A 23589-nucleotide genomic window follows, 5' to 3' on the forward strand; every position below is an offset into this window, starting at 1 on the left:
TCTCTGATTTGTCATTAATCATCGTCACTGTGTTGGTCCTTTTTGTATTTATGACTTCAAGGGTTTTGTTTGTACTGAGGACAGATGTCAGCTTGACTTGACTAAATATTCTACTCTCTTTGAGCGTAAGCTTGGTTCTTATTCTAGATGTGTCCTCCATTTCAATGTGGTTGGGGCCAACACACCACCAGCTATAGAACAGCCGCATCCCAGGCATGGATTCCTCTCACCAGACCTTCTGCACTGTGATGCCTAACTAACCACATGAGATGAGTCTCCACTATTATTTCAACACTGAGATGTTGACCTAAACTAAAACACATCCTCATTTTATCGACATTCATTTAGATCTGCTTTTATGTGTACAGTGGCTGTTCTGTGTGTTGTGGGGTTAGTGTTTGGGTTGTTGTGGTTCTGATGTACAGTGGGGCAGTGTTTGGGTTGTTGTGGTTGTTGTGGTTGTTGTGGTTGCTGTGGTTGCTGTGGTTATTGTGGTTGTTGTGGTTGGTGTGGTTGTTGTGGTTGCTGTGGTTATTGTGGTTGCTGTGGTTGTTGTGGTTGCTGTGGTTGTTGTGGTTATTGTGGTTACTGTGGTTGTTGTGATTGTTCTGATTGGTTCTGATCTGCGGCGGGTCTGCCATGGCTTTGCAGGGGTCCAGATGGGCATGAGGAGGCGGTGCCTGCGGGGACAGAGGGCCTTTGTGCCTCCTGACTGAGGCTCCAGCAGACGCCTTAATGGGCTCATTCAGGGCAGAGCCGTCCGCCTAACCTCGCTCCACTGTGGAGCCGCGCCTACTGGGGTTAGCATCGCATCTCCAAATCATCTGACCACGCTCCGCTGCGGAGCCGTGTCTGCTGGGGTAAGCATCGGATCTCCAAATCATCTTATCATTGTCCTCTAATCATGTCACAATCACAACCGTGTCGTTTGTCATACTGGTTGTGTGTATCCATACTGGGTGTGTATCCATACTGGTTGTGTTTATCCATACTGGGTGTGTGTATCCATACTGGGTGTGTGTATCCATACTGGTTGTGTATATTTATTCTGGTTGTGTGTATCCAGTATAGAGAGCAGCATGAAGATGATGTCATCTGCGTTGCTGGGTCTACTGATCAGCTTCACAGTCCTCTCTACAAGTGGGTCATTTTCATACTGTTAGCTGCATCCTCACAGAGATATGCTTTCATTTCATCATTTTCAGCTTTGAGGTTTGGCTTTCAAAAACCTTAACAGGTGTTACTTTAGATGGTTATCAACTTCTTCATATACTTTTGTTCAAATAATCTTAACTTGAGAATAAATTATATAAATTATATAAATTATATAAATTATAATGTGTGTGAGTGTAGCATTCTTGTTCTACTAAAATGACTATGTTTGCGTAGGGCTGTTGTGTTGAATCATAAACCAAATATAGCTTGTGCAGAGCTGTGGTGTTTTATAACAATATCAACAATATGTGCAAAATGTTGCTGTTGTGTTAAGATAGTGTATGTTTATTGTGGTGTGATAGTGTGTATTTATTATGGTGTTGTTTTATAGTAAGTGGGTGTTATGGTTGTGTGTGTGTTCTGTTGACTATGGTGTTATAATGTGTGTGTGTGTGTTTGTGTGTGTGTGTGTGTGTGTGTGTTCTGTTGGCTATGGTGTTGTGTGTGTGTGTGTGTGTGTGTGTGTGTGTGTGTGTGTGTTCTGTTGGCTATGGTGTTATAATGTGTGTGTGTGTGTGTGTGTGTGTGTTCTGTAGGCTCAGCGCTGCAGTGTTATCGATGTCATGGTTACAGCACCGTCAACTGCCAAAACGTGCAAGAGTGCAGCTACGAGGACTCCTGTCTGTCCCTGAGTGAGAAAGGTAGTCACAGACACACACACACACACACACACACTCACTCGCATGTACGCACGCACACTCAAACTCACAGACACACACACACAATTGTAACTGCTGTGTGTTTGGGTTCAGGTGGCAAAACCATTCGGCAGTGTATCCGTTACACGGACTGTGACAACTTGCGCCTGACGCAGATGTTCCCGTCAGTGGACGGCTTCACTTACCGCTGCTGCAGCAGCAACCTGTGCAACGGAGGCATCGCCACGGCGACCAGCCAGCCTGCCCTGCTGCTCGGGGCGCTGGTGCCGGTGCTGCTTGGCCTCTGGGTCCTGTGACTCGCTGTTGCCGCCGCCGGATACGACCACGGGAACCTGGACTGCAACTTCACTTGTCCACGGCACCGCTGCCCTAGGTCCAACCACGAATGGCCTTTGTGTAGTTAATGTTTAAGTGCAGAATCCACTATGTGCTGTAATTTTAGTTCATGTTTACATTTGCCCATATATTGAAAGGTTACATTATCATTAAACCATGTAAATCAGTATTGAATATGGACTGGTCTAAGTGTTAATGATGTAATTTAATCCCATTAAAAAGACTAACTGTGAGTGATCTGAACCAATTTAGTTTTCCGGTCATGGTCACACCAACATGTTTGTTTAAGATTATTTTTTTGGTTAATAACAGAATTAAAAGAATATTTGATAAAATTATCTGGTGTATTTGATAGTAGTTTGATAGAGTTCTCTGAACTCTGAAGGAAGTGGTTCCCAATTGTTTTTAGGTGTGTGTGTCTGTGTGCGTGCGTGCGACTGTGCTACCCTCCGTGGTTATACTCGTGGTTGTAAACTCCAGCCATCAGCTGTTGCATCAATGACATAATAATTACCAGACAAAGTATGCACAATTTACTGTATTTATTCAAATAAATAAACAATCAATAAATACATAAATAAAAACAAAAATAAATAAATACATATCACAGTACAGTACAGTAGGGAACTCTAAGGAGACACTAAGCAACATTCATATCGCTCTCCTGGGAACATAGTAGACTATGTGAGAACTAATCAGCTGATAGACAAAAGAATGGATGGAATGACCAGCAGGTTCTAACAGGTCCGGTGGATGCAACGACTGGCAGGTTCTAACAGGTCCGGTGGATGCAACGACTGGCAGGATCTAACAGGTCCGGTGGGTGTAACGACTGGCAGGTTCTAACATGTCCAGTGGGTGGAATGACCAGCAGGTTCTATTGGGTCTGGTGGATGGAACGACTGGCAGGTTCTAACGGGTCCGGTAGATGGAATGATTGGCAGGTTCTAACAGGTCCGGTAGGTGGAATGACCAGCTGGTTCTAACGGGTCTGGTGGACGGAACGACCAGGAGGTTTTAACGAGTCCGGTAGATGGAATGACTGGCAGGTTCTAAAGGGTCCAGTGGGTGGAATGACTGGCAGGTTCTAGCAGGTCCAATAGATGGAACGACTGAGTGGTTCTAACAAGTCTGGTTGATGGCAGGTTATAAAGGGTCCAGGGAATGCAAAAATATAAACAGGTGAGCAGGTGTTGTATCTGAAGAACCTCTGAGACATGTGGTTTACATGGGAACGGATTGTGTCTGAGTGGATTTGGTCCAGTTACTGTAGAAATTTATTGCAGAAATATAAAGAAATATTACCGATGACAGCAACAGCAACGACAACAACAACAACATACAAAATGCGACTAAACAGACAGTATGTTTGATATGATACATATGATATGATAAACTATCGCATCAGCATGTGCACGTTTAGATGTGCCTGGGGATCTGTTGAGCACGTTCAGATGGACTTTCTCGTCAGATGTGGCTGGAGATTTGTTGTGCATGGTCAGACGGACCTCCTGGTGAGATGTGGTCTCAGTCGCTCATCTCCTCAATGGACTCGTCACGGATCTCCCTCCCGATCTCCTCCAGCTTAACCGTCTTCTTCTGGGCGCTCTTGTCTTCCTCCTTTTCGGCCGGCGCGTACCAGGGTCTGGAGGCTGCGGCACCGTCACAAGCCCTGCCCCCGCGTCGGTACCCCCCGCGGCCAGCCCGCACCAGCCCCCAGCCCTGCGGTTGGCCTTCCGAAGGTCCGCTTTCCTGCACGCCGCGCGTCTGGTCTAGTTCCTTGGCGCTCAGGGCGGGCATGCGCACGGGCACCGTGTTGCCGAACTTGGAATAGTCGACGGAGTAGCGGCCATCCTCCTCAGTCATGATGGACACGAAGCGGCGACCCCACAGGATCTCCTCGGGCGTGTAGGAGGTGCGCGCCTGCATAGTGATGCCCGTCGTCTCCACCACGCCTGTACACACACACACACACACACACACACACACACACACACACACACACTCACGCACAAACACACACACACACGCTCACGACGCACATGACACACAGACACACACAGACACACACACAGACACACACAGACACACACAGACACACACAGACACACACAGACACACACAGACCCAAGGGTTAAGCCCCATTCAGCATAAATATAATTCACCGATTACAGGCAAAATAAACACGGAGTTCATCTCAACTACACATGTAAACACACAATCACCACCACCCCCATCACACACATCAGTCAGGGCACACACGCAAATGTGTAGAGGTGTGAGTTTGAACCTTGAGGATGAAGATGATTTCCAGGTCCTCAATCTCAATCACACACACACACACACACACAGTAAGGGTTGAGTGAGCAAAGGCAAGTCTGACCCTCGAGGATGATGATGATGATGATCACCAGGTCCTACACACACACACACACACACACACACAGACACACACAGACACACACACAGACACACACACACACACACACCAGTGAGGGCTGGGTGAGCAAAGGCAAGTCTGACCCTCGAGGATGACGATGATCTCGAGGTCCTCGGTAGTCAGGGACTGGGCGGAGATCTCGTAGAGTGGGCTGCCGCGCTCGATGGTGTGGCTGATGATGAGCGGAGACACCAGGAAGATGCCGTTGCTCCGCAGCGGATTCTCCACCTGGATGTCCAGCTGACACACCGGAATCACCTCCCCCTCAGCCGTCACCGTGCGCCGGATCACCTGACCATCACACACACACACACACACACACACACTAGTGTCACCGATGCTACTGTGAACTGTGCACTGTTAATGATCTGAGTAGGGCGTGTTCAGCAGTGCCTGGGCGTGTTCAGTGTTCTGAGGGTGTGCTCAGCATTGTGTGTTGTCAGCGTTATGTGGGCGTGTTCAGCATTGTGTGGGCGTGCCCAGAGCTGTGTCTGAGTGTGTTTGTTCACCTGCAGCTGGATGGTGGCGGAGATGATCATGCTCTTCCTGAGGTCACCCACACGGAACATGAAGGTGGGCCGGCCATTGCGCGGGGCGATGACGGCGTTGCGGGAGAAGATAAGCGTCTCCGCGCGGCGGTTGGCCTGTGCCGTCTTCATGAACACGCAGCCCAGCATCACGGCGTTGACGATCAGCCCCAGAATGTTCTGGATTATCAGCACCGTGATGGCCAGCGGGCACTCCTCCGTCACCATGCGTCCGCCGAAGCCGATGGTTACCTGGGAAATGCAAACAAAACCAAAAACAAAACCATATGACTCACCCGGTTTGCGTGAGACTCACCTCCTACTAATGTGTGTGAGACTCACCTGGTCTACATAAGACTCATCTGGTCGTCTAGGTGACTCACCTGTACCTCGATGGAGAAGAGGAAGGCGGACGTGAAGGAGTGGATGGCGGTCACACAGGGCACATGTCCGACGCTGTCAGGGTCGCGGGGCTCCAGGTCACCATGAGCGAAGGCGATCAGCCACCACACCATGGCGAAGAGCATCCAGGAGCACAGGAAGGCGGAGGTGAAGATCAGCAGAGAGTGCTGCCACTTCAGGTCCACCATGGTGGTGAAGACATCCTGAAGAAACCGCCCCTGAGTGGACCGGACACACAGCCAGTGAGAACCCACACACATACAACATACACCTGTCTATAGTGATGGGCAAATGAAGTTTTGGTGAACCACTGAACCACAGCAGTGTGAACCTAGCGACACTAGCTGAAAAGCAAAAAGATGGCCGCCACACATACATTTTTCAACATAAAAGTCCTTAGCAAACCAATATTTTTGGTTACATATACTGGTTTGGGTAAGGACTTTTATGTTGAAAAAAATCTACATGTGGCAACCATATTGGATTTTTTCATTAGTGTTGCTAGCTTCACACTGCTGTGGTTTAGTGGTTCACCAAAGCTTCATTTGCCCATCACTACCTGTCTGTCCCCTCCGCCCCTCTCACCACCATGGGGAGCAGAGCATTCAGCCGCTTTGCTCCTCGTCTCTGGAAATCATTACCAGCCTCTCAGAAACATTGATTCATTCCCCCATTTCAAATCACAACTCAAAACACATCTGTTCCACCTGATGACAATTGCTCTGCCTTTTTCTGATGTTTTTCATTCTTTATTTTCTGCTGCTTTTTAAATGTCTTAGAAAGGCACCTTTAAATAAAATGTATTATTATTATTTTTATTATTATTATTATTATTATTATTATTATTATTATTATTATTATTAACACTCTGCACCCCCCGCGAGATTTTATACATTCTTTTTTATATTTATTTAGATATTCTATATTCTTTATGTATATATCTATATATATTAAATGAGACACAATTCACTGAAACCACTTTGAACACTGAAAGGCCATTGCAGACCTGCTCCCTGATATTCTTGTGGGCCACGTTGCACGAGCCACTCTTAGTGATGAAGCGGGCACGCTGGGACTTGGAGCGGAACCAGTTGGGATGGGTGGCATCCTCAGCCAGCCGGGTCAGGAGGAACCCGTCCGGTAAGAGCCCTTTCCGGGCCAACATCCTGAATTCCGGACTCCTCACACCTCTGCACAGTGCCGACCTGTGTGGCTGTGGGGAGAAAGAAGAACAACATGTCTCTAGCTGACGTGGTGCTGAAGCTTCTAGCTGAGGAGTCTTAGCATCTGCTGCTCGTCTTCCCAGCTAATTCTGCTGAGTGATCTGATTCTGACTGACTTCCACACCCCAGACATAGCTAGTCCCTCGTTCTCTGAGCATCTGGAAGCAGAACCCTATCAGGAAGCAGAACCACATCTGGAAACAGAACCCCATCCTTCTCTGCAGCACTGATAGTAGAACTTGTGCTGCTCCTCCTCTCACACATGAGCCACCTTACTCCTCAAAACAGATGGCACGTTCCATTGTTTTGATTTAAGTTCATGTTCCTTAATTATTTATGTTCTTGATAATTAGGAAGCAACATGTTCATAACCAAGTAATCAGACCAAGAAATGAGAAGCTCATACAGACCATGGAATATTTGGGTGATCATAAGCACTTAATAGGAATTAATAAACACAGTCATGCATTTTTAAACAAGTATATGATTACACATGTAAGAATGAGTGAGAGAACATACTGATTACATACCAAATCCAACACAAGAGCTAGCCGCCCTCTGAGCCTTGCCCCTGAGCATTTGAGAGGTCAACCAGAAAACAGATGCCCTGCCATCTCCCCGTAGAAGAGATACCATGCATAGATACTGTTGCAACCACAGAATTACACGATAAAGCAATACATAAAGTTAAACCTACTACAAGCATAATGACATTAAGACAGGTCTACAGATACTAAATACTAAATCAACTACAAACTAGTATGTTTTAGGCTACTAATGTCCGCTCACAGTTGTCCTACCCCATTATCCGTAGGACAAATTTGACATGGATATTGCTATTTCTAGAAATATTGCTAAAATATAATGCTAGGTATTCCCACGATTACTATGAAACTCTACAGCACAATGTCACAAACGCTCCAAAGCTAACGTTACCTTAAACTAAGCTTCCCCACTAAAGTCTACAACTGTATCTATGTAAAAAAAATAATAAAACCATGCCACCCATCAATGCAATGAAGCACTGTAAATTCGCCATTGCAGGCAGGCTGTCTTCAAATCTTTAGTTTTTCAGTACATATCCAGTAATCTTGCTGCTAGAGAGGAGGCCGCAGAGCATCTATCGTTAGCTGTCATTGCCATCACAGCTAGCAAGCATCATCATCATCCAGTCGGTCGGTCGGGAGGAAGAGAATCCCAACAACGGTGACCCCAAAACAATTTCAACATGCAAGTGTTATATTTGAAGACAGAAACACTCACTAAACACATAGGTAACCTTAAAAGTACGGAAATGGTGACTTACTAGTCGCAACCCATCCACTAATGCATTGTCCAGAAAACATTAACGTTAGATAGCGCAAAAGTCATTAGCGTTGGTTGATAAACATATCCCATAATGCCTTGACTTCCTCCTTCTTTGGTAACGTGACTTTTATCAAAACAAATTGCTTTGTGTCTTTAATTGGGAAATGTTACATTTCAGGATGTTATTTAATCTAAAATATGTTATTGAATTTTAACACAGGTATATATACCAAACTGAGAGGATACTCTTGGCTCTAATCAAGGTAGCAGCTAAACGGGCTCAGCTCTAACTAAATCTAAGAATGTACGTCTAATACGTAACACCATAGACTGCGTAACACTAGTTGGCTTCGTGGAGCGTCGGGGAAAGATGGCTGAGTCGTGGAACCGAGGTAGTGACACGTCGCATTTTTTACAAATTAGAATGATTTGAGTTTATTTGTCATCTGAATAGGGTTGTTGTTCACACATTTACCCCAAGAACTAACATATATAAGTTGCGCTTTATCAAGAGTGTTTTGTCTAAATGAGATATTAATTGTCTGAGGCTAACTTGCTAGATTGCTATCAAGCTAGTTGTGTTTTGGTGCCCACAACCCAACTAAACTCAGTGTCCGTCTCATGACAGCATCCTTATATGACGTCTCTAATGTGTTTTCTTATCCTAGGACATGGCAGTGTTGATGATATGTTGGATGCAGAGAATAAGCTTCTGGCGGAAAACCTGGCGACCAAAGTCTCCAGGCTAAAATCGGTAGGCTACATAGAAACAAGATACTGTTCCAAGTTTTCTTACACTGACCGGCTGATGCCATGGTCCTTGCTACTGAATAGTATGGAAAAAGAATGTAGGATATTAATCATTATTATGTATTTTCTCATAGCTTGCTTACGACATTGACAAAGACGCAGAAGAGCAGAACAGCTACCTGGATGGCATGGTTGGTCTCTGTCTTTATCAGTGTTCCACTGCGAATGGTTAAAACCATATTACTGACTGCTACCATTGCTGAAAGCTTTGCGAATAATGGTACTAATATTTCTTATCTCCCATCTTAAGGACTCCAATTTCCTGAGTGCCACTGGTCTGTTAACAGGAAGTGTGAAGAGATTCTCTACCATGGTGCGCTCTGGCAGGGACAACCGCAAGCTCCTGTGTTACGTCTCAGTGGGGCTGGTGCTGGTCTTCTTCCTCCTGTACTATTTGGTGTCCAGGGTCCAGAACTGATCGCACAGCTTTTCTGGGTGGGAAGACTGACCTGTATCTCAGTTTTATGAGAAGTAACCCCTCATTCCAGTGGGTACCTGTTTACATTTCTGTGAAAAATGTTTTGTGGGTATACCTACCCTTTTTTTAGGGAGAAAACGGGAAGGGAGTATTGCACGCTGAAGTAAGACAATTTGTCTCACTGCCACCAGTGTCTGTAGAGGGATGTCTGATGTGTACTACGTGTGTGTGTGTGGGGGGGGGTCAGAATGATGTATTATTTAGTTATTTGCACCTATTTAAATAGTTATTTGGGCAAACTAAATACTTGCTAATCATAGTAATGATGATGGTGGTGGTTTGTTTCAATTAATTACAAATCAAATTCCTCTCTGACTTCATTATGAGATCAGATACGTGTTGTCCTCTGATTTCAAACATTTGAACTAAAAATGTTTGTATTTGTATTTGTCACACAAACAGTTAAGATGTTGTCTTTTATTTTGGTCTGTACAGAATGGTCATTTTTAATATCCAAAGAAAAGTATGAGAAGTTTTATTAGATTCTCATTATGATTATTTTTCATTTCTTTGAATTTCCCCTGGGGATCAATAAAGTATCTATCTATCTTATTTTCCCTTTTTTAGAACATTATTGTTTAACAAGCTTTGATATAAGTTTTATGATTTTAGAATGGCAAATGTTTTTATTTAAACACTGAAATTGTATTGAACAAATCTTGAGACAGACCTTGACGTCAATGATTGGCTCCGTCTGGAGTAGAGCGTCATCTCGTGTCACGTCGTTTTCTTTCGGTAATTTCCGTTTTGCCTCCTTCCTGTCAGTTCCACCAACGACTTGGAAACGGAAGCCATTTCTAATTGTATATTTAATCTGGTATCACCTGTTAGGACTTTAATAAGTTCCATATTTGTAAGCGTGTTGAAATAACGTGCATTTGCTTTGATTTTAATGAAACCCGAAACCTCAGAACACACCGCCATATTTGCTCTCGGATATACTCGGCTGAAATCGGTAAGTCAGGGAAATGGACGAGTCTCACTCGGCAACAAAACAACTGGGGTTGGATGGAGCGTCCGAAAGCACGACTGTCGGGCCAGTAGAGGAGGGGGAGGATTCGGATACTGAATCGGAGGCCGAAGGCACGACGATGACGGTAATGGGGGAAGCTAACATCGACATCGGAGCCGAGTCCTTGCCGAATCCAGACGATACGCAATCCACATTCGCAGGAAAGTTTTTTTTAATGTGCTGATTTTTCTTGGTTGCACTCGGGTTTGCAATATAATGTTAGCACGCTGCATATGGTTGTATCGGCTAACGTTAGCCTTCTTAAATCCTAATAGGTTTTTAAGCTCCGCTTACTATTAACTCTAATATCGAGTTTAACATTCGATAAACATAACATTGTTCCATTACTCTGTACTCTATAACAAGTTATTATTGCATCCTCTATGCCTGGTGCATTGATTTCCTATATCTTATTCTATACTATACTTTAATAGCCTAATTATAATCTAAAGAGGATATCACAATGGCCAATCTGCATGATGTATAGGCTACTACATTTGTAAAGATTATACCAGTTGGCTATATATATTTCATACAAAGTGGAGGTGTGAAAGGTCGGAAGTTTTAAATTGTCCTGTTTGTTTGTTTTCCATAGAGGTCACGACTGTCACTGTTGGGGATGTCCAGGCAGATGACAATGTCTTCACCACCTCCGTGTCCGCGTCCGCTGCCATTCCAGAGCACGTTCTTGTAGGGAACTGTCTCCAGACTGTTTTACAGTAGCTGATGTTATGCTGACTGATGTCTTGTGTGGGCTTAAACACTGTCACCCACTGCATATTATATTCACCAGGCAGAGGGGCCTGGTCAGTGCTCAACTGAACTGACAGACTGATGAAGTATTTTGTTCCAGGGGCTATTAATTCAGGTGGCTATTGGCAATGACCTATGCGAGCTTCTGGGTACCCAGATTAGCATGACCCTGCCTCTCTGCCCTTACCATACCAACCCACATTCAAACAGTTACTGACTACATTAGCATCTACTGTATGCACCATCCGATCTGTGTTAAGCCTCATTTCTAGTATTTGTTCCAACAAGTTTACTGTCTGCATGTGTACTTTTGTATATATTTTATATTATGTGCAGTAATTACTAACTACCCTTGCACTGTGAATAGCTTTGCACTGATTTGCACTTGCTGCATGGACATTTACAGCATAACATTTCACTGCATTGCCACTAACATAGCCCTTCAGTTAATAAAGTATCACTTTCTCTCTCCTCTCTCTTTCTCAACCCCGTGCCCCACAGACAGGTAGGACTACGCTGCAGATTGGGGACAGTCTGAATACCCAGAAGGCCACGCTGATCGTGGTCCACACTGATGGCAGCATCGTGGATGCCAGTGGGCTGAAGGGGTCGACTTCTCCAATGGCAACAGGTGAGCAGCTGAGACCAGTGTGTAATGTGTATGATTAAGTGTATGTCATACACTGTGGATGTCATGATACATCACTTAGGTTTATTCATTTAGCAGATCCTTTCTCTGAAGTGACTTACATATGTCCATTATACTATAAAGGGCATTGTTACATTGTGTGGGAATTGAACCCACAACTTTTCTGGCTACTGCACGCTAGCCCAGCTCATTAACCACTACACTACCACTGCCTGTTCCGCAGAATCAGTATAGTATCACAAAACATAATATCTCAATGTGTGTTAATTCCTGTGGGAGATGGTTCTGTCTGTGTGTCCCTGTAAACTGTGTGTGTGTGTTGATTCCTGTAAGAGATGGTTCTCCCGGTGAGTCCCTGTAAACTGTGTGTGTTGATTCTTGTGGAAGATGTTTCTCCGAGTGCGTCCCCGTAAACTGTGTGTGTGTGTTGATTCCGCTGCAGGGCCTCAGACTCCATCCACGCCCCTGACCCCCATCCAGGAGAAAGACGGCTCCAAGTACAACTGGGACCCATCTGTCTATGACAACGAGCTGCCAGTTCGCTGCAGGAACACCAGCGGCATCCTCTACAAAAACAGACTTGGCTCAGGTAACACAGCATCCACTAGGGGGGGCCCTAGCACAGAGATTGGAAAGGGTTAGGCTGATACAGAACAGGTGCAGTGTTGTAAATCACCCAGTTATGGCCACCTTACACCAAACAACTTTGACAAGATTCGGGAAAGATTCTTGATTGATTGTAGTCTTTTAACTAATGCCCCCCATTCAAGCTTTGCTCAAAAGACTCCAATCTTTCAAGAATCTTTCCCAAATCTTGTCAAAGTTGTTTGGTGTAAAGAGGGCATTAGTAAAGTTAGACTGACAGAAAGTAGAGATTGGTTTTGATTTGTTTATTTGATTATTTCAAACTTTGGTTTATTCTGAAACTTTGGTTTGTTTTTGAAACTTTGGGTAAGGTTAGAGTCAGTTACCTAATATAACAAGATGTTTGGAGTTCTCTCCTTACAAGGGTATGTGCCATAGAAACAAGTTGTCTTTGACGAGGCAGTTGAGTCGCCTGTGTACCAGGCAGTGTGTGTGTGTGTGTGTGCCTCTGTGTGTGTGCTTGTGTGCATAGGTGATCAGGATAGTTTTTAATTAGTAGCTGCTTGACCTGAGCAGACAGTCCTCTCAGGCTAAGCTTCATCAGCTCATTACTAACCAGCTGAACAGGAGCCCTACACAGCCCTTTCCACATGGAGGAGTCAGCCCAGGACACACATTCACACACACCAGCGCTCCTCATCTGAGTGGAGAATTCACACTCACACATACCCCTCTCTCTTCGGCAGGATGGAAAATACACACTGACACACACCCCTCTCTCTTCCGCAGGATGGAGAATACACACTCACACACACCAGCGCTCCTCATCTAGGTGGAGAATAGACACTCACACACACCCTCTCTCCACCTCAAGATGGAGAATACACACACACGACACACCCTCTCCTAACGGCAGAATACACCCTCACACACACCCTCTCCTAACGGCAGAACACATACTCACACACACCCTCTCTCTTCCACAGGATGGAGAATACACACTCACACACACCCTCTCCTAACGGTAGAATACAGTCCCCTACTCACTGTCTCTGCTGTCTGCTGTGAGTGTATCAGGCCTACTGTTCACCGTGAACTATTCACCACTGGAATGGGTGTCATGTAGAATATATCACTGTGTCACTAGTAACCCAGATGAGTGCCAGTTCTAGTAAACTTTCTGGCTCCTGCCAGGCAACCAGTGTAGAAACACTACATACAGACTTTCTCTCACCCTTTCACAAGCTGTCTGTGTAATGTGTAAGGATGTAAGGTGTAAGTTTATAATGTGATTTAGGTAAGGACAATAGGTTTGTGAGTGTTTAATGTGAAAGGATAAGATGTGTATGTGTTTTGTGTGTGTGTGTGTGTGTGTGTGTGTGTGTGTGTGTGTGTAATGAGGTAATGATTTGTCTCCACTGGTGTGTGTGTGTGTGTGTGTATATCTGTGTAATGGTTTGTCCGTGGTGGCCTGTGTGTCTGTGGTGGTTTGTGTGTGTAATGGTTTGTCTGCTGTGGTCTGTGTGTGTGTAATGGTTTGCTTGCGGTGGTGTGTGTGTGTGTGTGTGTGTAACTGTTTGTCTGCAGTGGTCTGTGTGTGTGTAATGGCTTGTGTGTACTCATCTGCAGGAGGGAAGGGTCGTTGCATTAAGCACAACAACGCCTGGTTCACCCCCACTGAGTTTGAGGCGATGGCGGGCAGGGCCAGCAGTAAGGACTGGAAGAGGAGCATCCGCTACGCCGGCCGGCCTCTCCAGTGCCTCATACAGGTCAGGGCCATCACCGTCACACACACACACACACACAGACACAGACACACAGTGCCTCATACAGGTCAGCTCCATCATACACACACACACACACACACACACACACACACAGCACAGTGTGTCACATAGACGAGCGTTGAGTCTTGGTATGGAGCAGAAGATACATAATGCATCATTACCGGGAGTTAATTTCCAAGCGTAAGAGTTTGATGGCGATAAAGACATTGTCTCACGACCACTGATGCCTGTCTCAGAGGTGCTGTTTGATACTAATAGCGAGAAATAGCGGGTGCTCCCCATTCTGCACTCCAGTGGCAGGTAAAATGTGCTTTCATCCATGTGCGGTCTATTTTGTACATACGATGCCATGTTTTAAGGTGCAAATAGGTACTTATAATAGAAACAGGTGGTAATTCTTAATACATCTAGGCCTGAGTTGAGGTGTGTGTGAGACTGAGTCTCAGAGCTGTGTGTGAGACTGAATGTGACTTTGGTTTTACAGGAGCGCATTCTCAACCCCCACGCTGCCTCCTGCACGTGTGCGGCCTGCTGTGATGACCTAGCCCTGGTGAGTGCCACTTTCTCCCCCTCTCCTCTTCCCCCCTGGTGAGTTCCCCTTTCTCCCCCTCCCCTCTCCTCTCCTCCTTTGGTGAGTCCTCTCCTCTCCTCCCCTGGTTAGTACCTCTTTCTCCTCCTCCCCTTTCCTCTCCTCCCCTGGTGAGTGCCGCTTTCTCCCCCTCCCCTCTCCTCCCCTGGTTAGTACCTCTTTCTCCCCCTCCCCTCTCCTCCCCTGGTGAGTGCCCCTTTCTCCCCCTCCCCTCTCCTCCCCTGGTGAGTGCCCCTTTCTCCCCCTCTCCTCTTTTCCTGACACTGGCTCCCTTCTCCAGCGTGCAAAAGCAATATCAACATCAATAGAAAACACTCCATCTGTTTCACAGAAAGCATCTAATATACAGATGAAATGAAACGTCCCAAAATCAATTTGTCTGTTGACACGAGGCTCAATGGTTTCTCATGAACGGGAAGAAGGGCCTACACTCACTGAGAGTCTCTGCTGCGTCCTTTTGTGTCCTCACTCCTCACTCAACTCAGCAGAGAGCGCATCTCACCCCATCTTAGACCTTAGACTACTCACTAACTTACGCCCCCCGGCTCCCTCTCTTTCTCTCTCTGTCTCTCTCTCTCTCTCTCTCTCTCCATCTTTTCCAGTGCACAAAGGACGGCTCGTCATTCACTGCGGAGAACATAAATATGGTAATGTGTGTGTGTGTGTATGTGGGGGTGTGTTCTTACTTTGAGTGAGTGTGTGTGTGTGTGTGTGTGTGTGTGTGTGTGTGTGTGTGTGTGTGCGTGTGTGTGTGATATTTACCACCTAACCTACTTTACAGACGGAGCCTGAGTGTGTGTGTTCTTACTTTCACAATAGCCTGCTGGAGCTGCTGTCTTTAGTCTCAGTGACTGAGGTGGTCAGCTGTCTTGCTTAGACTCGCTTTGACAGTGGCAGCCTGTAGTAGACCATGGAAGTCTGTTGCAGTCCATAGCAGTCTGTAGTAGCAGTAGCTGTCTATAGCAGTCTATAGCTGTCTGTGACCGTCTATAGCTGTCTGTGACTGTCTATAGCAGTCTGTGACTGTCTATAGCAGTCTGTAGTTGTCTGTGACCATCTACAGCTGTCTGTGACTGTCTGTACTAGTCTGCAGCTGTCTGTGGCAGACTGTGGCGTGTCTATAGCAGTCTGTAGTAGTCTGTGGTATGTCTATAGCAGCTGTAGCTGTCTGTTACTCTCAATAGCAGTCTGTAGTGTCTGTGGCATATCAGAGTAAAGGATTGTCTCTGCATCTTAACCACTACCCTCTACTTGAGTCTGAGATAGATATGTAATATTGAGAGATTTAGTCTCTTTTCCTCAATATGACTGAAATGGCTACTCCCAGATCATCCTTTAAACACTCATCAGTTATATGCCTGTAGTTATGTGGTATTTGTTTGTTTGTTTGTAACACTCATCAGTTATATGCCTGTAGTCATGTGGTATTTGTTGGTTTGTTTGTTTGTTTGTTGGCAGACGGGACCAGTCAGGTTGTTTGTTCCCTACAAAAGACGCAAGAAGGAGCCTGAACAAGCTCCCACTCCGGAGAAGAAGGACAGTCCACCAACCAAGAACATCACACTCACACCAGGAACTACCTGTGAGACACTCACACACACACACACACACACACACACACACATATACACATACAAGCATGCTTACACACACACACACACCTATACACACACCTATACACCATAAACCACCTCTTACCACAAAATCACCTAAAAGCAGCACACAGTCTACAGAGACTGACACACACACACACACACACACACACGCACGCACACACCCTCGCACCCACACACACACCTATACACAAGACCACAAGACCACAAATGCACCTAAAAGCAGCACACATTCTAGAGAGACTTGCTACAGATGAGGTCGTCCTTCAGCTGAAAATAGAGATGCGCTTCCAAAACAACTGCTCTACAAAAGAGCCATTAGGATTGGTGTGCAATGACAGTGCGTGAACAGTGTGTGAGTGAGACACTATTGCAGATAATGTTACCAGCACTGGTGTATCAATAAGGGTGATATCAGTGTGTGGAAATCAGACTGATATAAGCAGGGTGTAAAAATAGAAACATTCTCTAATTTCATTGAAGCGCAGAGATTGATTAAATGTCATCGTCCTTGAGAGGTGTGTGTGTGTGTGAGGGATTCTAGCCTCCGGTATCACATGACTGCCCTCATCTCTCCTGCTGTAGTTACCGTGACTCCCTCCGGTCAGATCACCACCTCTGGCACGTTGACCTTTGACCGCACGCCTACAGGCGAGGCCACCGCCATCATCTCGGAAGGCCCTGCCCAGGCAGACGTGTTCGCCAGCACTGCAGGTACAACACACACACACACACACACAAACCCATATACAAACACAAACACACACACACAAACACAAACACACATTCAAACACAAACACACACACACACACACACACACACACACACACACATACATGCACACTCACATTAACTAACAGGGAGGCTAACGCAGTTATCAGTCACTCTCAGGAGGATGTCTGTGATAATGCAAAACAGCAATAATTAATTTATTACTAAACATCATTAGTAATGAAGAAGAATCTCACTTCACAATGCAAATCACCGCCATTAACTGATGGCTTAATTTAATCAGGAGAAATAATGACATTTTCCTTTTTTAATACGAATGAGATTTCCAATTTGAGATGATGCATTTATATTCCAGCGGTAAATAAGGCAAATTCTCTAAAATAACACTTGGTCTCAAAGTAAACATTATACACAGATAAACAAAAAACAAGAAAATGTATCTCACTCTCAATGTTACCAGAAGGCCTATCCACACACACACACACACACACACAAACACACACACACACACACACACACACACACACACATACTGTACATGCAGAGTTAGTTGCATTGTTATGCATAGTTGCAACAGATATATTGAACTCAGCAACTATACATTACATTTTGTATGGATGAAATTAACATCCATTAATTGGGTTAAAGTAATTAGATGAATATTAAAGGAGAACTTGGCAACTATTTCAACGTAATAAACCCGTTTAGAAATCATTTGGATGGTTAAATGACCTGTTCCGGTGAAAATGGTGACTTTCCCCGCTGCGCCTATCGTCCCCAGGCGGAAAACCAACCTTGCAACATTGAGACTACCGTCCCGGAAAGAGAAGTGAGAAACAAGAAACGTGTTTTAAATCGTGTTTCTTACCTTGTAACATCCACATAGTTCTGCCAAACTTATGCTAACCGTTCGCTAGCTTGTAAACAAATCCATGTGCTTTATCGTTACCATTTCCCACAGTTTGAAATAGCATAATGCGCAATTTCTCCAGCAGAGGGGGAAATCCTGCCAAGTTTCCCTTTAAGACTGATAAATTAATTCATTGTAAATATTGAGTGTTGAGTGTGAAATCATGTTGGAAATGAGTGAATATTTGCTTATTTGTTTCATTTGAAAAGCTCAGTGGACGTCTGAAACTGGACATTATGTGGGTTCTTGTAGAGGTTTCAGCACTGTTACAGCAAAACTGCAGTTAATAAGTCGCCATAGTGGTAGTAGATGGTGTGTGTGCGTGGAGGGTATATCTGTGTGTGTGTGTGTGTGTGTGTGTGTGTGTGTGTGTGTGTGTGTGTGTGTGTGGCCTTATATAGGACAGATGCTCACAGATCTCATCAGGCTTGTGCACCGGCTTCCAAACTGTTTCCGTTTTCGAGTCCAGCAGAGTCACCCACACTCCATCCTTCTCTCCATCTCAATCTCTTTCTCTCTATCTCTCTCTCTCCATCTCTTGCTGTCCATCTCTCTCTCCATTACAAGCTGCTCAGGCTCCGTCTGTAAAGTAGGTTAGGTGGTAAATATCACACACACACACACGCACACACACACACACACACACACTCGTCAGGTGAATTGTGTTGGAAGCAGGCCGGAATGAAACAGAATTAGGATCAAGTTGATGTTCCCATTTTTAGAGGTTAGCTGTGTGTCTGTATGTGTGTGTTTTTTAAGAGTTATTACTGTGTGTGTGTGTGTGTGTGTGTGTGTGTGTGTGTGTGTGTGTGTGTGTCTTCTGTATGTGTGTGTGTGTGTGTGTGTGTCTTCTGTATGTATGTGTGTGTGTGTGTGTGTCTTCTGTATGTATGTGTGTGTGTGTGTGTGTGTGTGTGTCTTCTGTATGTGTGTGTGTGTGTGTGTGTGTGTGTGTGTGTGTTTACTGTATGTGTGTGGGTCCGTGTGTGTGTGGTCAGTGCTGACGACGCTGCCAGCCCTGGCTCTCGCCCCTCCCCCGGCGGTGGTCCAGCCCAAATTGTCGCCGCCGGTCCTGAGTAACCTGAGTCAGCTGAGTAACCTTGGCAACGGGCTGGATGCGGACCAGCGCACGTGGCAGCAGCTGGAGGAGGCGGCCAGCACGCTCCTCGGCGCCGCCCAGCAGCTGAAGGTTCTGATCGAGCAGGCCAAGCAGGCCAGCCTGGCCCACGGAACTGCCAGTGGCACCAGTGCCACCACCTGCGCCAGCTGCCCCGACGGCCTCAGCGTCAGGAAGGATGTGAGTGGACACAGGATACATCCCATAATACTCATAAACACACATACACACATACATACACACACATACATACATACACAGACACATACAGTACACACACACACACATACACACATGCATACATACATACATACATACATACATACATACATACCGGTACACACATACACACTTGAGTCAAAAGTTTGAGTAGAAATTTCCATTCCACTCAATTATATACAGAATACCAGCTGATATCAGTTGCCTTGTTTTTTTAATCAGGGTAGCAGTTTTCAGATTACTTATGCTTACTTAATTGCAAAAGAGTTCTCCAATGTTTTCTCAGTTAGTCTTTTAAAATGATATTAGATTAGTAAACAGAATGTCTCCTGAACATTGGATGAATGGTTGCTCATAATTGGCAATGTAGATATTGCTATAAAGCCATTTCTTTCAACAGTCGAGAACCCTTTTGCAATTATGTAAGCACATAATGTAATCTGAAAACTGATTAAAAATAACAATGCAACTGATCTCAGCTGGTATTCTGTCTATAATGGAGTGGAATGGACATTTCTAAGTGACCCCAAACTTTTGACCGGTAGTGTACACACTCAAATACACGTACACATACACATACACATACACATACACATACACATATATACATATATACACTAGGGCTGCATGATTTGGGGAAAATATCTAATTGCGATTTTTCTGACAGATATTGCGATTGTGATTTGGGATATGATTTTTGAATGTCAATGAATTGACTCAGTTCAATATTTCAAATGTCTATTTAATTTGTGCCAACCCTGATTGGTGAGCACGTCCGGTGCACAAGAAGCACAGCACCCCCGATGGACTGTGAAGCTCACCAATCAGAAATTCTGTGCCCCTCACGCACTAAGCACACCCACCAACCAGAAGTGCCGTAGTTAATAAGGATGAAATGAATATAAAAGTCAGAAATGTGACAAAATTAACTGTGCACGATTATTTGTAGCTTTTGCGATTGGGTAATTACGTTGGTTCATATTGCGATTGTGATTGTGATAATCGTGCAGCCCTAACACACACACACACACACACACACACACACACTCCAGTCTTACTTCTGCATGCCTCTTGTCTCCTGCAGCCCTTCCAGACACAGATCCCGTTCCAGAACCCTGAGGACCCTGAAGGCAAAACCACAGAGATCCTCATCAAGGCAAGAACACACACACACACACACACACACATACACTGTCTTCTGTCTTACAGCAAATGTGTGTGAACTGTGGCCATGGCGCTGTGTGTGTCTTCTGTCTTACAGCAAATGTGTGTGAACTGCGGCCGTGACGCTGTGAGTGAGTGCACAGGCTGCCACAAGGTCAACTACTGCTCCACCTTTTGCCAGAGAAAGGTCAGTGAGCAAGTAGCGCAGTACAGTGTGTTAGTAGGGTGTAGAGTGTGTGTGTTAGTGGGGTATAGAGTGTGTGTTAGTAGGGTGTAGATTGTGTGTGTTAGTGGGGTATAGAGTGTGTGTTAGTAGGGTGTAGAGTGTGTGTTAGTAGGGTGTAGAGTGTGTGTTAGTAGGGTATAGAGTGTGTGTTAGTAGGGTGTAGAATGTGTGTTAGTGGGGTATAAAATATTTACCCTGTCTCACCCTCCACTAGGATTGGAGAGACCACCAGCACAACTGTTGCCAGGGCAACACCACTGGGACACAGGAAATAGTTCAAATCCAGGGCATGGAGGTGGAGAAGGTGAAGATGTAGTGCCAGGCGGAGGTGGAGAAGGTGAAGATTTCAGATCCGATGCTGGACAAGTGGAAGAGCTGGTATCGAAGAGGTGGTGCGCATACAGACTGGCGCGTTGCTGTGAAAACGGGGCTGAGGTCATCGATGTCCTGCACCTGCTGCTCCCTCCGTGGTCTGAAAATGACAGAATTATGAGTGAAATGGGGCTGAGGTCATCGAGGCCATGAGTGGAAACGGGGCTGAGGTCATCGAGGCTATGAGTGAAATGGGGCTGAGGTCATCGAGGCCATGAGTGGAAACGGGGCTGAGGTCATCGAGGCTATGAGTGAAATGGGGCTGAGGTCATCGAGGCCATGAGTGGAAACGGGGCTGAGGTCATCGAGGCTATGAGTGAAACGGGGCTGAGGTCATCAATGTCCTCCACCTGATGCTCCCTCCGTGTGCTGTTCCCTCTGTGGACTGCTGCAGGCTAGTGGTCTGGTGGTCTGCTGCAGGCTAGTGGTCTGGTGGTCTGCTGCAGGCTGGTGGTCTAGTGGTCTGGTGGTCTTCTGCAGGCTAGTGGTCTGGTGGTCTGCTGCAGGCTGGTGGTCTAGTGGTCTGGTGGTCTTCTGCAGGCTAGTGGTCTGGTGGTCTGCTGCAGGCTGGTGGTCTAGTGGTCTGGTGGTCTTCTGCAGGCTGGTGGTCTAGTGGTCTGGTGGTCTTCTGCAGGCTAGTGGTCTGGTGGTCTGCTGCAGGCTGGTGGTCTAGTGGTCTGGTGGTCTGCTGCAGGCTGGTGGTCTAGTGGTCTGGTGGTCTGCTGAAGGCTGGTGGTCTAGTGGTCTGGTGGTCTGCTGCAGGCTGGTGGTCTAGTGGTCTGGTGGTCTGCTGAAGGCTAGTGGTCTGGTGGTCTGCTGAAGGCTGGTGGTCTAGTGGTCTGGTGGTCTGCTGAAGGCTAGTGGTCTGGTGGTCTGCTGCAGGCTGGTGGTCTAGTGGTCTGGTGGTCTGCTGCAGGCTAGTGGTCTGGTGGTCTGCTGCAGGCTAGTGGTCTGGTGGTCTGCTGCAGGCTGGTGGTCTAGTGGTCTGGTGGTCTGCTGCAGGCTAGTGGTCTGGTGGTCTGCTGCAGGCTGGTGGTCTAGTGGTCTGGTGGTCTGCTGCAGGCTAGTGGTCTGGTGGTCTGCTGCAGGCTGGTGGTCTAGTGGTCTGGTGGTCTGCTGCAGGCTGGTGGTCTGGTGGTCTGCTGCAGGCTAGTGGTCTGGTGGTCTGCTGCAGGCTGGTGGTCTAGTGGTCTGCTGGTCTGCTGAAGGCTGGTGGTCTAGTGGTCTGGTGGTCTGCTGCAGGCTAGTGGTCTGGTGGTCTGCTGCAGGCTGGTGGTCTAGTGGTCTGGTGGTCTGCTGAAGGCTAGTGGTCTGGTGGTCTGCTGAAGGCTGGTGGTCTAGTGGTCTGGTGGTCTGCTGAAGGCTAGTGGTCTGGTGGTCTGCTGCAGGCTGGTGGTCTAGTGGTCTGGTGGTCTGCTGAAGGCTGGTGGTCTAGTGGTCTGCTGGTCTGCTGCAGGCTGGTGGTCTGGTGGTCTGCTGCAGGCTAGTGGTCTGGTGGTCTGCTGAAGGCTGGCCCGAGCCGTGATCACGCTCTCACCCCTGATGCAGCCGATTTTATCACATATTAATAAAGCTTTCTGTGGACCAGGCATCTTCTACTGTCATTTTGTAATGTTGTGCAATTAGGATAATGAGTGAAGTTACTCTCACTTTAAAGAAAGCGGAATCTTTGATCAGTACTAAACTCCCCATACCAGGGCAAAGACTACAGTACAGACATTTCATTAATTTCAGCAACACTTTGTTGTTGGTCCGATTTTATACGCAACACAATTGTATACAATCTGTAGGCTAGTAGAGGCCCCTCCACCGTGAGTCCATCAGCCAGGAGAGGAGCCCATCAGCCTGTGGACATAGGTAGCCACTTCTGATCTCCCAATGGGGTCTAGGTTTGGAGATCGGAAGCGCTTTTGTTTGAAAGGGATCCTATGGGATACACATGACCCAGGGTCATATGTAGCTATAACTAAAGCTATTAGTTGTTACGTTTTTGTTAATGGAAGACAGCTGTCTCGCTCTATTGGAACATTAGTAGGGACAGTCCTGGAACTGGTGTTACATGTCAACTGCCTTCCATTCTAACTTGCTGCGTTGATGACGTTTCACGATTGACCTCCTAGTTAAACATGAAAAGGCAAAATCAAAGCATTGTAATTGCAGGCATCTTTGGCTGACAGTTTCAAAACTGCACAAAATTTAAGTGTAGGATCATTATGACACCCTCTAAATGCATGCCAAATTTTGTGGAATTCAGTTCATGGGGGGACATATCAGCTACACACACACACACACACACACATACAGTACACATGCATGCATGCGCACGCACACACCTACACACACATATAGTAGTAGATAGATAGATAGATACTTTATTGATCCCCAAGGGGAAATTCAAGGTCTCAGTAGCATACACACATCACACACAACATGCACTTACAGCAGAAATGGTAAAAATAAGT

At 46.0% G+C, this 23589-nt stretch overlaps 4 protein-coding genes across 8 annotated transcripts; 3 read left to right on the forward strand and 1 right to left on the reverse strand.

Moving 5' to 3' along the window:
- The first annotated feature begins 575 nt into the window (after window positions 1–575).
- On the forward strand, window positions 576–2545 carry LOC125303031 (CD59 molecule (CD59 blood group)). Of its 2 annotated transcripts, none has more exons than XM_048256506.1 (4): window positions 576–860; window positions 1072–1140; window positions 1752–1856; window positions 1968–2545. In XM_048256506.1, exons 2-4 carry the CDS (start codon window positions 1080–1082, stop codon window positions 2168–2170), a joined length of 369 nt encoding a protein of 122 aa, XP_048112463.1. In that variant the 5' UTR covers window positions 576–860; window positions 1072–1079; the 3' UTR covers window positions 2171–2545. The 2 variants fall into 2 exon arrangements, with proteins under 2 accessions (XP_048112463.1, XP_048112462.1); XM_048256505.1 differs by having other exon boundaries at window positions 584–860; window positions 1067–1140.
- A 192-nt stretch (window positions 2546–2737) lies between these two features.
- kcnj11l (potassium inwardly rectifying channel subfamily J member 11, like) lies at window positions 2738–8262 on the reverse strand. Of its 2 annotated transcripts, XM_048256503.1 has the most exons (7): window positions 8109–8237; window positions 7333–7447; window positions 6586–6792; window positions 5561–5797; window positions 5160–5429; window positions 4734–4941; window positions 2738–4165 (listed from the first exon to the last, which is right to left on the reverse strand). In XM_048256503.1, exons 3-7 carry the CDS (start codon window positions 6742–6744, stop codon window positions 3738–3740), a joined length of 1302 nt encoding a protein of 433 aa, XP_048112460.1. In that variant the 5' UTR covers window positions 6745–6792; window positions 7333–7447; window positions 8109–8237; the 3' UTR covers window positions 2738–3737. The 2 variants fall into 2 exon arrangements, with proteins under 2 accessions (XP_048112460.1, XP_048112461.1); XM_048256504.1 differs by lacking the exon at window positions 7333–7447 and having other exon boundaries at window positions 8109–8262.
- Window positions 8263–8344: 82 nt separating this feature from the next.
- bet1l (Bet1 golgi vesicular membrane trafficking protein-like) lies at window positions 8345–9950 on the forward strand. Its single transcript, XM_048256507.1, has 4 exons — window positions 8345–8502; window positions 8779–8864; window positions 8995–9051; window positions 9171–9950. Exons 1-4 carry the CDS (start codon window positions 8481–8483, stop codon window positions 9336–9338), a joined length of 333 nt encoding a protein of 110 aa, XP_048112464.1. The 5' UTR covers window positions 8345–8480; the 3' UTR covers window positions 9339–9950.
- Window positions 9951–10036: 86 nt separating this feature from the next.
- deaf1 (DEAF1 transcription factor) lies at window positions 10037–22018 on the forward strand. Of its 3 annotated transcripts, XR_007195005.1 has the most exons (14): window positions 10037–10571; window positions 11006–11100; window positions 11665–11794; window positions 12255–12401; window positions 14027–14166; window positions 14669–14734; window positions 15376–15420; window positions 16232–16355; window positions 16972–17100; window positions 19028–19326; window positions 20450–20521; window positions 20627–20716; window positions 20970–21264; window positions 21330–22018. XR_007195005.1 is itself a non-coding variant. In XM_048256501.1 (13 exons), exons 1-13 carry the CDS (start codon window positions 10367–10369, stop codon window positions 21069–21071), a joined length of 1644 nt encoding a protein of 547 aa, XP_048112458.1. In that variant the 5' UTR covers window positions 10037–10366; the 3' UTR covers window positions 21072–22018. The 3 variants fall into 3 exon arrangements, 2 of the variants coding, with proteins under 2 accessions (XP_048112458.1, XP_048112459.1); XM_048256501.1 differs by having other exon boundaries at window positions 20970–22018; XM_048256502.1 differs by lacking the exon at window positions 10037–10571 and having other exon boundaries at window positions 11021–11100; window positions 11669–11794; window positions 20970–22018.
- Window positions 22019–23589: the final 1571 nt, after the last annotated feature.

The sequence above is a fragment of the Alosa alosa genome, chromosome 11, assembly GCF_017589495.1.
Source record: "Alosa alosa isolate M-15738 ecotype Scorff River chromosome 11, AALO_Geno_1.1, whole genome shotgun sequence".
Classification (NCBI taxonomy): Eukaryota; Metazoa; Chordata; class Actinopteri; order Clupeiformes; family Clupeidae; genus Alosa; species Alosa alosa.